Genomic DNA, 14642 nt, shown 5'->3' with positions numbered 1-14642 from the left:
ACCTCTGTGTGGTTTCTTTGGGACTTAATGATTGCAGGAACCGGGCAGGACAGAAAACCTCATACAACAAATGCTGCTCTGTAGACAGCCAAAGACCTACAACTACTGCCCCCAACAAAACTATGGAGACTACTGGACCCTAAAGTAACCCATCCAGGTAATGGGTCTCTGTCAATTTAATCGATACATAGATCATTTCTGAACACAAACAGAGGAGGAATAATGGAGGGTGGGGAGGCAGAAGAGGGAATGAAAGGAGAGGAAGGAGGGGAAACTTAAGTTGTAATGTAAAATAAATAAATAAATAACCTGAGCATGGGAGTGCATGTCTGTAATCCCAGCAATGGAGACAAAGGGCTCCTTGGGGCTCCCTGGCAACCTAGCCTGGCCTTAATGGCAACCCCAGTGCCATCCTAAAGAATAACACCCGAGATTAATCTTGGCCTTCATGTGAATATAAATACCCGCACATAAATGTGTACCTGCACACATGTGGACATGCATACACACATACATACGTATACATACAAATATTCTGAATAAAAGTAGTGCAAATTCATAAGTCTCTATGCCCCATTTAGGCCACAATTTCAATATCTTCTATTGTATCTGGTTTGCTAGATCAGTGAGCTTTGATGCTAATTTGTTTTGGGCTACTATTAACTGCACTCACTTAAGATGGAGCACTTAGCTGCTAAACCTGCAGCTCTGACAGCTCCCACAGCCAATCCCCACCCTTCGATGATTCCCCCAGGCTGCCCTGAGTGGCAGTGATCCTTTATGTCTGCTGCTCTACTGCCGCCATCACAGCTCTGGCCCCGGAAACAAAGCAATCGAAAAGATTGATGCCTGTTTTAAAAGAAACTCTACTATGGATAACATGCTATCAAACTGCATCTTTTGAAATCCCTCTAGAAAAAAGGTCTGGCTGAAACATAGGATACAGGGACAAATATAAAATACATAGCGTAATACTAGGACAAGGGGGGTAAACAAACAGATTACAAAATGATTCTGATAGTTTTTACATATTCCTATAATTTTACTTGAAAAATAACGAAAATTAAAGTTGTATGAACACTGAGATAGATTTAAAAATAACTGCATGAAGGATTGAAACATAACTGGTGTAATCCTAGGACTCAGAGGCTGAGGCAAGAAGATCACAACTTCAAGACCAACCTGGGTACATAGGGAATTCAAAGCTAGCCTAGGCCACACTGGCCCAAACACAAAAGCGCTGTGTGCACGTGTGCACACCTATGAGCCCAGCGTTCAGTAGGCAAAAGGAGAATGATCACCAGAAAGGCAAGGCCTGCCTAGTCAATGTAGCAGGTTCCAGGCTGGCCAGGGCTAAAAAATGTCATTGGAAAAACAGAACAAAAGAAAATAAAAACTCCATCTCATAGCATGACCCGTCTCAATCAATAAATGAAGTAATACTGTCTGATGTTCAGAATTAGAAATATCTACATTTTCTAAGACTAATTAAATTTACCACCAGGAAAAGCAGCAACATCTGGAAGATGTACAAATATCAGAGATATTGCTGATAAACAACTTGTCTTTTAAGTTTATACAAATATTGCTTTAGTAATTACACAATGATACAGAGAAACTGTAGTACAAAGGTTAAAACTCACCTAACCTCTCTCAAACAGTATTTGGAGCAATGGATTATCAAGAAACTTGAGAAAGAAAAGAAGCATTCTTCAAATACGAATATTTATTTGTATGTAGTATTCATGTATATTGTTCTTACGGATTATGTAAATTATGAAACACCAAAATGAAAGTAAGGTTGCTGGAGCATTTTCAGTCCCCAGCACCAACATGGTGGTTATAACCATCCTTTACTCCAGTTCTAGGGGACCTGGCACCTCTTTTGGCCTCACTGGGGACCAGGCAAGCACAAAGTACACATACAAACATGCAGGCAAAACACTCATACATATAAAGCAGACACTATCAAGAAAACAGTATGCCTGAATATTTTTTATTTTTTAAAAGTTCACTATTTTTTAAAGATTTATTTTAAATTATTTTATGTAATTCCCCTGCATATATATTTGTACATTATATGCATTTTTAGTGCCTTTAGAGGTCAGAAGAAGGCACTGGAACCTTGGAACTGGAATTACAGATGGCTATCTGTGGTCTTGTGTGTGCTGGGAATTGAACCTGGATCTTCTAAAAGAGTACCAAGTGCTCTTAACCACTGAGATACCTCTCCAGCCTGTTTTTCTTTTTCTTTCTTTTTTCTTTTTGGTTTTTCAAGACAGGGTTTCTCTGTGTAGTTCTGGCTGCCCAGGAATTCACTTTGTAGACCAGGCTGGCCTTGAACTCACAGAGATCCACCTGCCTCCTCCTCTTGAGTGCTGGGACTAAAGGCGTGTGCCATCACGCCCAGCTGCCCCATTTTGAACGTACGTATACATGTATGTGGATATACACACATATGGGTACAGGGGTCGCTGGAGTTACAAGCAGCTGTGAGCCACCGAAAGCGGGTGCTGGGGACCAAAGTTGGGTCTTTTGTGTGAGTAGGAAACACTCTTCACCTCAGGCATCTCTCCAGCCCCCTAAAGTTCACTAACTTTTTTAAGTCTTAATTTAATATTTTGTAATAAGGTAATTAAATATGAAAAATTCAGTTTATTCCGATAATTAGCTTTAATAGCCTCAAATATTTAAAAGAAAAATACATATGAAGATATCCAAATATGAATAAAAAAGAGTTCTTTTGGTTATATGTACTAAACTATGACCTTAATCTTGAATCCCATTCATCTATTATGTAGACTGTTGCTGAAATATGGCTAGTAAATGTCTATTTTTCTTGACATTTAGCAATTATTTTTATAAGCTAATCTATATTTACACATTAATTGGAAAACCAACTGAAATTTTATTTAGAATAGTAGAAACATATTAGAAAACTTATAAAGGTGACAGGTATTCACTTATATAGATAAAATAATGCAATAACAAAAGGATTTCTAGAGTAAAAATCAGAACACATTGCAATAACAAGGGAAACTGCATTCTAGCACAACATGTTCCTACAAATAAAGTTTTATTGGAACATAAGCACATCTATGGCTGCTTTCCTGCTGCAGCACCAGAGTTGATTAGCTACAACAGAAAGTGGAGAGCCACAGAGCACGAAACCTTTCACACTCGCCAACTGTCTGCTCCACAGCTTCATTTTATTCAAAAATGAAAGAATGAGTTCTCATGTACGTTTACCTCAAAGGGTCAAACAAAGATTTATTTGTTTTTATGATGGTATTTTCTAAGTTTCACATGATGGAAGGCTGATCACCACTTCTAAAAAGGATAAATCTCAAATTTCGAACATTTACACTTCATCTACAAGTCAGTCAGTTTCGGTCTCCCCTCCACCCCCCCTTCCCTCTGTGTCTTACTACACAGGCCAGGGCAGACCTAGACCTCATTGAGATCCACCTGCCTCTGCCTCCTAAGTGCTGGGACTAAAGGTGCATGCCACCATACCTGGCTAAGTTTGGCAATTTCTAAGTAAAAGATGTCTGTGGTTATTTTTACTCCTGTTACTAAATTTTGGAAAAAGAAATTTCTGATTTTTAATTTAATTTACTTTTTTGTGGGGTTAAGAATGGCGTCTAAGGTCTAATGCATGCTATATAGTTGCTCTACTACGAAGCCACAACCTAATCTGTATGATTTAAGACAATATGGCTTGTCTACCTAGTTCAGATATAGGTGGATTTCAAGGCAAAACACAACAACAAATAAAGGAGGTTGGGCTGTGAGCCTCCATTAGACTACAACCTCTACCTTTTCCAAGGATGTCTTTTTTTTTTTTATTTATCTGATGAATTTAGAGCATCAGTACCAATTCCTATGTTACCAAACTCTTCAAAGAAAGAAAGATGCTATATTTTCTTTCTTTATCCCAGTAAAGGATTAGTAAATATTCCCAAAGCACAAAGCCACTGCTAAGTCAAATTGCTGAAACTGAACCGGTTCCTGACAGTCCATGAAATACCTCTGCTAAAATTAGCTTAGGTCACAGCAGTACATGGTGTGGCTATCTTGTTCATGTTAACACTAAGAACGCTTGGACTGGCCATAGCCCTCTGGTAAGTAGCTAGCTAGGAAGACAAGACATTAAATTACTACTGTAAACAAAAATTCCCAATAGGGGCTGGGTAGATTTCAATCAAGAAACCTTTGGGGACTGGAAAGTTGACTCAGCAGGTAAAAGCATTTGTGGCACTTGCAGGTGGTCTGGATTCGGCTTCCAGCACCTGTATCAGGCAGCTCACAATCGCCTCTAATTCCAGTTCTAGGGAATCCAATACCCTCTGGCCTTTGGGGGCACATGAATGCATATGGTAAACGTAGACTCATGCTGGCAAGCAAATATATAAAATAAGTAATAAATAAATCATTTTTAAGGAAACCCTTGTAAATGAACATTGTATTTTATTTTATATTTATTTTATTGTTTTTGAGACATGGTTTCTCTGTGTGGCCCTGGCGGAGGTGGAACTTAACTCTGTAGATCAGGCTGACCTCGAACTCAGAGATCCACCTGGCTCTGCCTCCTAAGTGCTAGGATTAAAGGTGTGCACCACCATGCTTAGCTGAACATTTATTAAAAAAACAAACAAAAAATAGTAACAATTAGGCTCATAGGTTAGCCCTGTAAGAGTTCTTGACACCCAGGCTTGACAAACCCGAGTTCCCTCATGGAATACTGTGGAAGGTAAGAACCAATTCCTGAAAACCTTCTTCTGATCTCCATACATTTTCATGGCATGAGCAAAAGATGGAAGAATTAATTTCAGGTCTGAGGAATACCAATTTTGTTCATTTTCTGATACACTATGAGACAAGGAAAATAGAAAAGACTATAATTTGATTAGAATAGACAATTTACTTGACTTTTACTTGAATTTGAAGGATCTATAGAGATGTCAGTGTTGAAAATTATAACTGGCGCTTAGGATGAAAAAATAAACACAGAGAAGGGATTGGGGACCAGTCAAGGATGAAAGACCAAATATCACCAGGTTTCTCCTTTACCCTTGTCACCAACTTCTGTGAGTTTTAACTTTTCTTATTGTCTCTGTTTTCAACTCTGATATCATTAAATTCTTATCTTTAATCTTGTACGTCTGTTCATTTGTTTCCTTTCTTTCTCTTTCTTTCTTGTGTGCAATGTATATGCAGGTGTATGCACCTGTGAGTATTGCTGATATAAACTCATGCCGTAAGTTGATGCTGGGTGTCTTCCTTTATTCTTCTTTGCCTTATTTTTTAAGATTAAAAAATTAAAGATTATTTTTATTTTGTGTATATATGTACGAGTGCCCACATGCATGTGTGTGCACCATGTGTATGTGCGGTGCCCACAGAAGCTAGGAGAGGGTGTCAGATACCCTGGCACTAGAGTTACAGGAGGTTGTGAGCCACCATGTAGGTGTAAAAGCAGCAACTGCTGAGATATCTCTCAAGTCATAGCCATCTTACTTTTTGAGAAGGGTCTCTCACTGAACATGGAGCTCACTGATTGGTCAGAATGGCTGGCCAACAGGTCCCTAGACCACCTGTCTCAGTACCCCTAGTGCTGGGGTTACAGGTGCATGCCACTAAAGCCAACTTTAATGGAGCATGGAGATCTTCCTTGTACTTGTCCAGCAGGCACTTTATCCACTGAGCTACAGCCCAGTTGCAATTCTCTAAGGAGGAGAGGGGGCAGAGTTTCACTGTGTAGCTCTGGCTGGCCTGGAAATCTATGTAGACCAGGCTGGCCTAGACCTCACAGAGGTCCACTTGCCTTTGCCTCAGCATGTAGACAGGGTGGACAGGATTTTTATTTTTTTATTTTTTATTATTTATTTATTTATTTATTATGTATACAATATTCTGTCTGTGTGCATGTCTGCAGGCCAGAAGAGGGAACCACACCTCTTTACAGATGGTTGTGAGCCACCCTGTGGTTGCCAGGAATTGAACTCAGGACCCTTGGAAGAGCAGGCAATGCTCTTAACCACTGAGCCATCTCTCCAGCCCCCGGACAGGATTTTTAAAAAAGGGTCTTCTCCAACAATGAGGACCCTAAGAGAAATATACATAGATCTAATCTACATGGGAAGTAGAAAAAGACAAAGATCTCCTGAGTAAATTGGGAGCATGAGGACCTTGGGGGAGGGCTGAAGGGGAAAAGGGAGAAGTAGGGAGGGGAGCAGAGAAAAATGTAGAGCTCAATAAAAATCAATTAAAAATAAATTTAAAAAGTCTTCTCAATTATTTCTTGTCCCAGTGTTCTCTCTAATCAATGCTTCTTTCACATTATAAATTGCCTTCTAAAATAATATGATCACACCGCTATCACAAAAAATGGATGGATTTATTGGTTTCATCTAGTGTTACGGAGTGACATTAGTCTTAATAAGCCCTTCAATTTGTCTCTTCAAGCAGTTTAGCTGAATTTCCAGCTTGGGCTAGTTTTCACTGGGGTTCAGCAAGCATTTATTAAGTGGTGCACATAGTGCTCAGACTGTAATACTATCCCAGCCTCACAAAGCTCAGCCTCCAGCTGGGTACTGTACCACCACCAAGCTTCAGACGCTTCATTGGTCAATTAGCTGATCAGTGAACAAACCACAGAGAAAGCAAAAATTTAGAGGAAGCCTTCGCTAAGGTGGTAGCATTTTAACTGAACGCTGAATACACAGAATGACAGTAAAAGGACAACATGCACAGAGGGGTCTGGCAGGAGTAAACATGCAAACACTGGTGTGAGGAAGGCCACTCGAGACGGAAGGAAGAGGAAAGTTAGAAAGATTCAGACACTGAGGGCAGGGAACAGCGAGATTCAGTCTTGGCAAGAGAAAAGTGCAGAACCATTCAGAATGCCTTGGAAGTCAGGCAGGGATTTTAGAATCAGGTACACAAAAGTCAAAAGGGAAGAGCCTGGATAAAAAGATGACTTGGGCTCTCTCTCATTTGGTTAGATGGAAGAGACAAACAGAGAGATATCACAAAGGAATTTCAGACTTTAAGGAGAGATGACAGTTAAAGAGGAGACATTAAGATGTTTGAGAGTCTAGCCTGGGAAAAGCTGAAGAGAGAGACATCACTGGGGTTTGCTAAAGGGGGTGACTTAGGACACATGGGAGGAAACTGACAGAACTACCCTATGACAAATCTACTGGATAGTCATAACAAAGCTAACTAAACTCCAGGGAGTGGACGGCTAAGCAGAAAGACCAATACCTTGTTGCTTAGGGCTGTATCACTAAAAAACTAGGAATTACTAATTTACAGTCTTAAAACCGAATGCCAGAGGAGAGCAACAGCAACCATATCTTTACAAGGATATGAGTAAATGTGCTCAACATCTGTTTGTTAGCAGCCGAACAAAGGCAAAGCTACTTCTCAACATTGTCATTATACTTGATTCAAAAGCTTCCAGGAAGAAAGGGAAACTCCAGGCCTTTGTTTCAATGAGAGTCCTCAGCAGAGAGGCAAGAGATGAGGCCGTGAGAATGCAAAACTTTTTGATGGTAGAAGAAAAAAGAAAACCTAGCAGACACTGGCAATTAATTGAAATGTGGAAGGAAGAGAGCCTAATGGGAGCCACCAATCTGATGGGAATGCTGAAGATGGGGGAGGAAAGCCAAAACCAAGAAAAGTGCAGACTCAGGAGAGCCAAAATTGAAGCCAGGACTCGGTGACCTAAAACCCCGAACAGATTTGGAAGAAGAGGGCCATTCGGCATCAAGGGAACACAGCTTTCAAAAATTCAACTTTTAAAACACTAAAGAAAAAACTTCTTCCAGATGCTTGTCAATATTTGTTTAATACATCCACTGGAGGGCTGATTTTGTCTTGATACATTAAAAACTTTCTACTTGCATCTCACAAGTTATATTTATAAATTATAAGTGAGATGTATTCAGTACTGAAAGTAAAGTTATCTGTCAGTTTGTTTTATAGAACTGTAATTGGATCTTTGATCTTTTATTTGTATCTTTTGGTCATGCTGGGGTCCGAACCCGAAGACCTTGCTTGTATTAGGCAAGCACTTTACCACTGAGCTATATCCCTGGCTCAAACACGGTTACCATCACCTGGCCAATTTCCCACTTTTTTATTTGGCCTTATCTTCTCCTTGCTTGAGAGGCTTCTGATAATGCAAGGAATAGCTACTGTACTATACTTATACTATACAGTACTATACTGTACTCTGTTTTACCAATACTTAGGTTCAATAGAGGAGAAAAGTGCACTCTAAAAAGCAACACTACAGATTATATACAAAGCTAAATTACATATGATTGAATAAGCTATATCCGTAAGTGCTATTACAAATAGCATGTTCAATCTTCTGATTGCATATGTAGTTTCTTCCTTCTCTCCTGGGACTGAATCCAGTTCTCGCAGACTAGGCAAAGGTTCTGCCCCAAGTCACTTTCCATGCTCTGTAGTTTCTTCATTAGGTGGTAGTTGGCAACCAAGTGAACTGAGCTATCATTGTTCTAACAAGAAATATCTATTCTTAACCACCATAAACCTTCATTAGTCGCCAGTAATGTGGAACACAGTATCTTGGCACAAATCAAGCTAAATCTAGGAAATTTAAGTTGTGTGTGTGTGTGTTCATACAGAGGATTTAATCTGAGCCTCATCTATGCTAAGTATGCATTCTACCACTGAGCTTACCCACCACCCCCAGTCCCTAACTTTAAGTTAAAAAAAAGTAATAGACCGTCAATGCAATAAAAGATATAAGAGAGCTGATCAAACAACTTGTGACTGACCTTGCTCAAGTCTGAAGAGGGTCTTCTCTAGCTTTTCCATTTCATTCATTAGTAAAATTCGAATCTGTCTACTGTGTTCCATTTTGGCTGCCGGAGGATTTGAAGTCTTCCCGTAGAATTAAAAGGACCCCAAAGTGGAATGAGTTACCCCTATAAAACAAAAGGTAATTATGAAAAGAAAATACGAGCTAAAACTCTCTAGAGTTGACAGTGGCACTTACATGTCCTAGATAGATTTAAAGCCTAGAAGAGCAATGAGAAAGAATGAAATCTTGTCCGTAAAATCCAAGAAGGGAGAAGTTTCTTCTCTCTTGGAGCAGAATAAGAAAGCCTGAAGCAAAAATGTCGATTCTTACAGTCAAAACAGGACAGACCAAAAAAAAAAAAAAAAAAAAAAAGCTAAAGCATTCTCAGGGAAAAGCAACTCATCTGGGAAAGCCTGGAATTCAGGAGTAAAAATTCCGTCCCGAGTCCAAGGGCCCAGAAAACTCCAAATGGCACTGCAGCCTCCAAGAGATCAGGCTGCTCAGGGAACAGGTGGAAGGGCAAAGGGTTCCCAAATTCGGGTCTGAAGCCACCAATGGGGAGGTGATTAGAGAAGGAAGCAGTTGCTGCCCCGGGAATAGCTGTGACGGCATTCGATGTACAGAGAGGCTATAGATAGAAAGAATGCGCGTCCACAGCCGGACGCATTCCAGGCACTTACGAGCGGGACAGACGTGCGGCGTCGGGAGCGGGAGCCGGGCGCAGCGGGAACGCCGGGCCGAGCGGCAGCCCGGGGAGGGCAGGGAGCCTTGAAGGGCACGGGGAGGGACACCGGGACCCCAGCCAGGTGACAGTGACAGGCCGGGGACAGCTGAGACTCCGCCCAGCGCGGCCGGAGGACGAGCTCAGGGGGGCGTGGTCCTGCCTCCCCCCACTTCCGGGAGTCTTCACTCCCGCTAGCGCAGACCGCTGGTCTCGCGAGAGGTGGGCGCAGCGGTGGGGGGCGGGGTTTGAGGGGGTCAGGGTCTTGGGGACAGGGTCCTTGTATGGTCTTCAAAGCCCATGTTGCATCATCACTGTTCCTTTCCAGGAAAAGTGAATTAAAGAGCAAAGATAAGCGGAGACAATGTTTAGGGAAGTTCTCTCTGTCAAGAAATTGCAAGTTAGGAAAAAACAATTTCTTAAGATATTGTACAAGTCATTAACTTCTTTGCAAGCCTAATTCCTAAAATGTCATTGGCAACCCCCCGCTTCCCCACCACGCACATACCGCAAAAATAAAATATGTGAAATGTTTTGGAAAATAATGTATGTCCTGTAACTAGTAAATATCAACTACAATACTGAAGAGATAGCTGATACTCTTCCAAGTCCTTCGAATGCGTGAGGTTCACTGGGATGGTTGGCTTTAATGTTATTTAATGTTAATTTGCCACAGACTAGTAGGAGCTGCCTCCATCGGATTGACCTATGGGCGTGCCTGTGGAGGCATTTCTTTGTTCTATGATTGCTGCTGCAGGTAAATGGGCGGTGCCACCCCTGGGCAAATGGTCCTGGGTTCTATAACAGGCTGAGCAAACCATTGATTTAAAAGTAAGGAAACCGAGGCTCCAAAGGTTAAGTAACTTGCTTAAGGTCACTTAATGTACAGTGGAGCGAATGTGATTTGCAGTGCATTCTTGGTGATTTCTGTTCAGCAAACCATTTATCTGAGGGCACTGACATTATTTCCGTGGCTTGGTATCTATAAAGACCTGACAAGTTGAAAGAGGGAGTTTGCTTTCTAGCTTGTAAGGACATTCGTTTTTTCTAGGCGGCATCTCAGGATTTCCCCTGCAGGAAATCTGTCTGCTCTGTTCCTCTCCCGTGTGTGGATTTATGATGCTCCTTTAGGTCTCTTCCCTCCTGGGGTCTTAGGAAGAGTGGAGGCCAGAGCGTGCCTCTGTGAACAGACTACAAACTCTTGCTTGACTATAAAAACTATAAATCCCCCACTCCAAGGCTGCCAATAGGCTGAGCAACACAGTGGCTCTTTTTATGGGGAGGGTTGATTGGTGAGAGCACGTGACCCAGCTACCATGTTGCTGCATGTTGGTTTCACATATATACATGAAAACTTAGGTTGATATACATATATATCCCCGACTACCCTATCTGAAATAAGGAATGGCCCCACATTCTCTGACTTTTCATCTGGTACAAACTCACCAGACTGTCCTATGGCCAGCTTGTTTTGCCCTCCCCAGACCATCGACCCGTCTTCTCCAGGACTCCAAAACTAGCCTTTCCCATTGCCTTGCCTCCAGCAAAACTCTCACAGTAGTGCCCAAATCACAAATACATGAAAGAAGTAAAGTAGATCGAGGACGTCATTTTTTAAAGAAGTTAGTTCTTCTAATGAAAATGCTAGATTTTTTCAAGATTTGGGAACTCAATTTTTGGAGGCTTCATAATGTGAAATAAAGAGAGTGATTAACGACAGACAGCTCCTTTGCTGTGTGCTATGTTCTGTGAAAACTGTCTGTCTAGCTGTATTCATTTCTGCAAGAGGCTTTGAGGCAGGTATTGTCTGGATGGCAAAATTATACAAATATTTATAATGCTTAGGTATAAGTGAATATCCTATTTTAAGGGTGTGTGTGTGTGTGTATTGGTAAGTGTTCTATTGGTATGAAGAGACAGGATAACATGGCAACTCTTTTTTGTTTGTTTGTTCTTTGGTTGGTTGGTTTTTTGAGACAGGGTTTGTTATAGCTTTGGAGCCTCTCTGGAACTAGCTCTCATAGACCAGGTTGGCCTCGAACTCACAAAGATCTGCCTGCCTCTGCCTCCCGAGTGCTGGGATTAAAGGCATGCGCCACCACCCAGCCCATGGCAACTCTTATACAGAAATATATTTAATTGGGGCTGGCTTACAGTTTCAGAGGTTTAGTCCATTGTCATCATGACAGGGAGCATGACAGAGTGCAGGCAGGCACAGTGCTGCATGAAGAGAGAGCCACTGAACCTTACTTGGGTTACTGAAACACTCAAAGCCCCCTAGTTACATACTTCCTCCAATAAGGTCACACCATTCTTGTTAGTGTCTTGATAGACCACGCAATCTCTCTCAGGTAGTGCCACTTCCTGATGACCAAGCATTCAAATACATGAGTCTATGGAGGCCATTCTTATTCAAGCTACCATAACAGTATATTTTCCTGATGTATGTGTTTGGATGTGTGTGCACAAGGTGTCTATTCTATCACGATCTAACTTATTCCCTTGAGACAGGGTCTCTCACCAAAACTGAAGCTAGGTTAGCAGCCAAATCTCCTCTGTCTCTACCACCCACAGCACTGGGATTATTAAGTATATGACTGACCTCACCTAACTTCTAATGAGGGTGCTGGGGATTTGAACTCAGGTCTTCATTCTCGTACAGCAAGCACTGGTACTACTGGGCCATCTCTGCAGCCCTAAGATGTGTGTTTTATTCTTAAAAACATCTCTTAAGGTCTGGAAGACAGCACAGTTGCTAAAATGCTTGCTACATACGCATGAAGATCACAATGGTGCTTGCTTGCTTGTGTCCAGTGCTAAGGAGACAGAAATAAGAGACCACTAGGACTTGCTGGCCAAGGAGCCAAGCTTAATCAGTGAGCCCCAGGCTCTGTTAAAAGTCCCTGTCTCAAAACAGAAGATAGAAGTTCCTAGGCTAGGCATGGTGGCAGGCAGATCTCTGTGAGCTCAATGCCAGCCTGATCTACACAGTGAATTCCAGGCTGGCCAGGCTACACAGTGAGAGAGTCTTTCTAAAAGAAAAAGACAAAAGCCAGAAAGCTCCCAAGGAATGAGACCTGAGGTGATGGCTGGTATCACATGCATGTGTGTTTACCCACATACACACACAAGAACTTCTGATTGCCTTTAGTTTTTCCAACTACAGATCAGAAAACATGTCATTTGAGCCTTATCGGCTTTGAAGCTAATTCTCATCATACTTGAATGATCTCTTTATCTCTGCCTCTTTGAAACAATTGATCTTCTCTTTCTATGACACCCCCCTCCCCAAGAAAGGTGTCTGCACACAGAGCGGAGTCTCATACGAACATGAATGTGCTGGGCTTTCTACAGGATTTGCATCACAGCGAGATGCCTGTCCAGCCCTGCTTCTTAGCTGTGCAGTTGGCACAAGCTAATGATGTCTGCAGCTGATAACTTCCTTATTCTTCTTTCTTGGCTTTAGCAGAGCATAAAGTTGACCACCCAGCGTGTGCCTCAGCGTTCTCTGATATCCTGGTTTCACTGTGAGCTCTCTGTGCATCTAGGTCTTCTCTGTTGCATAAGCTTGCGCTGGAATCAGCTCCCTGGTGCCATGATAGAGTGGGATGATTAGTTTTAAACTGTAGACTTGACAAAATCTATAATCACCTGGGAAAGAATTCTCAGCAAGGAATTGTCTGAGATAGGTTGACAGGTGGGCAGGTCTGTTGGGGTACAAGTTGTGTTTATGCTAACTGATGTAGGGAGACCCAGACTAAAAGTGGGAAGTACCATTCCTTGGGTTTGGGTTTGGGTGCTGGGCTGTGTAAAAAAGGAGAGTGAGCTGAGCCCCCACACGCATTCCTTCCTTCTCTGCCTGCTCTTGACCGTGGACGTGACTAACTGACTCAAGCTCCTGCAGCCTCGGTTTCCCGGTTGTGATGGACTGTAATTGTGAACTACAACAAACCCCTTCCTCCCCCAAGGTGTTTTTGTTAGGGCATTTTAATCACAGCACCAGAAAAGCACTAAGACACAGCTCCCTAAATCGTGTGCAGGAGATGAAAAACTGGTCCTCCTTGTAACTGATTTCTGTGATTTATCTCTTTAAATTTTTTGTTTTCTTTTTTAAAAACAGTCTTTTTTTATTTTACCTATTTTCCCAGTTTCCTCTCCCTCCCCTCTTCCTGCTCCTTCCACCTTCCCTCCACCCCACCTGTCTGCTCCCCAGAGAGGGTAGGGCCTCCCATGGGGAGTCAACAAAGTTTGTCAAATCACATTGAGTCAGGCCCTCCCTGCCCCCTAGGCTGAGCAAGGTATCACTCCCTAGGGAATGGGCTTCAAATGCTAGTTTATGCATTAGGGATAAATCCTGGTCCTACTGCCAGTGTCCCCACAAACTGCCCAAGCCACACAGCTGTCACCCACATTCGGAGGGATCTTTTCTTTTGGATCCACCACCTCCATTGCTGTGCTTACTACTGCACACTACTCAAGTGCACTAAGTTTGAGACACTCAGCAGAACCAAAGACCTGAAATTCTAATCCATAAACAATAACGTTCAGTCTCCTTCTGTTAAACACCTGGTGAAGCTATGGCTGGCATAATGCTAACCATAAGCCTTTACTAAATGTTCCAAAGCGGCACCTTTCTTAATTATCTTGGTTAGTTTTAAATTAATCTTCCCAACTATGACTTGGAGATGAATTAATAACTAATTTTGCCGGTTCCTTTGCCAAGGTCAGAAGGACGGAAACAGGTCACCAAACAAAGCTACGGCAGTGGCAGAATTTGTACATCAGGTTTCCTGACATAAACATTTGTCTCTTACTCAGATTGAGACTGACAGGAGAAAGGATCTTTTCTCATGACAGGCTAGTATGTAGCAAGCACTCAGTCTCCTGGGAATGAATCCAACAGCAGCAGCAGTGTCTGCTCTGGCCCTTCCTCCCCTCTCTTCATCCCAAGAGAGTGCATGCATCAAACTCAGTAAGCTTCATGGTTAACTTACTGGAAAATATAAATATGAAATTGAGTTCTATGAATAATGCAAAAGTGAGCAGTTATATCATGTGGCTTCAGAGTGTTAAAAGATT

The 14642-nt window shown here is 42.0% G+C and overlaps 1 protein-coding gene across 3 annotated transcripts in view; it reads right to left on the bottom strand.

Annotated features, from left to right (window-relative positions):
* The window catches only part of Agl (amylo-alpha-1,6-glucosidase and 4-alpha-glucanotransferase), a 69871-nt gene that overhangs the window by 41581 nt on the left and 13648 nt on the right, over window positions 1-14642 (bottom strand). Inside the window, exons 1-2 of one of the 3 annotated variants that reach the window (XM_075981513.1) lie at window positions 9523-9740; window positions 8817-8966 (exon numbers count right to left, since the gene is read on the bottom strand). In XM_075981513.1, the coding sequence (XP_075837628.1) occupies window positions 8817-8898 (82 nt within the window). In that variant the 5' untranslated portion in view covers window positions 8899-8966; window positions 9523-9740. Of the gene's footprint in view, window positions 1-8816; window positions 8967-9037; window positions 9142-9522; window positions 9741-14642 lie in introns of those variants that run through there. The other 2 variants (XM_075981514.1, XM_075981515.1) reach the window with 2 other exon arrangements.

This window comes from Microtus pennsylvanicus, chromosome 7 (genome assembly GCF_037038515.1).
Source record: "Microtus pennsylvanicus isolate mMicPen1 chromosome 7, mMicPen1.hap1, whole genome shotgun sequence".
Taxonomy (NCBI): domain Eukaryota; kingdom Metazoa; phylum Chordata; class Mammalia; order Rodentia; family Cricetidae; genus Microtus; species Microtus pennsylvanicus.
This window is presented reverse-complemented; position numbering and strand designations above follow the sequence as displayed.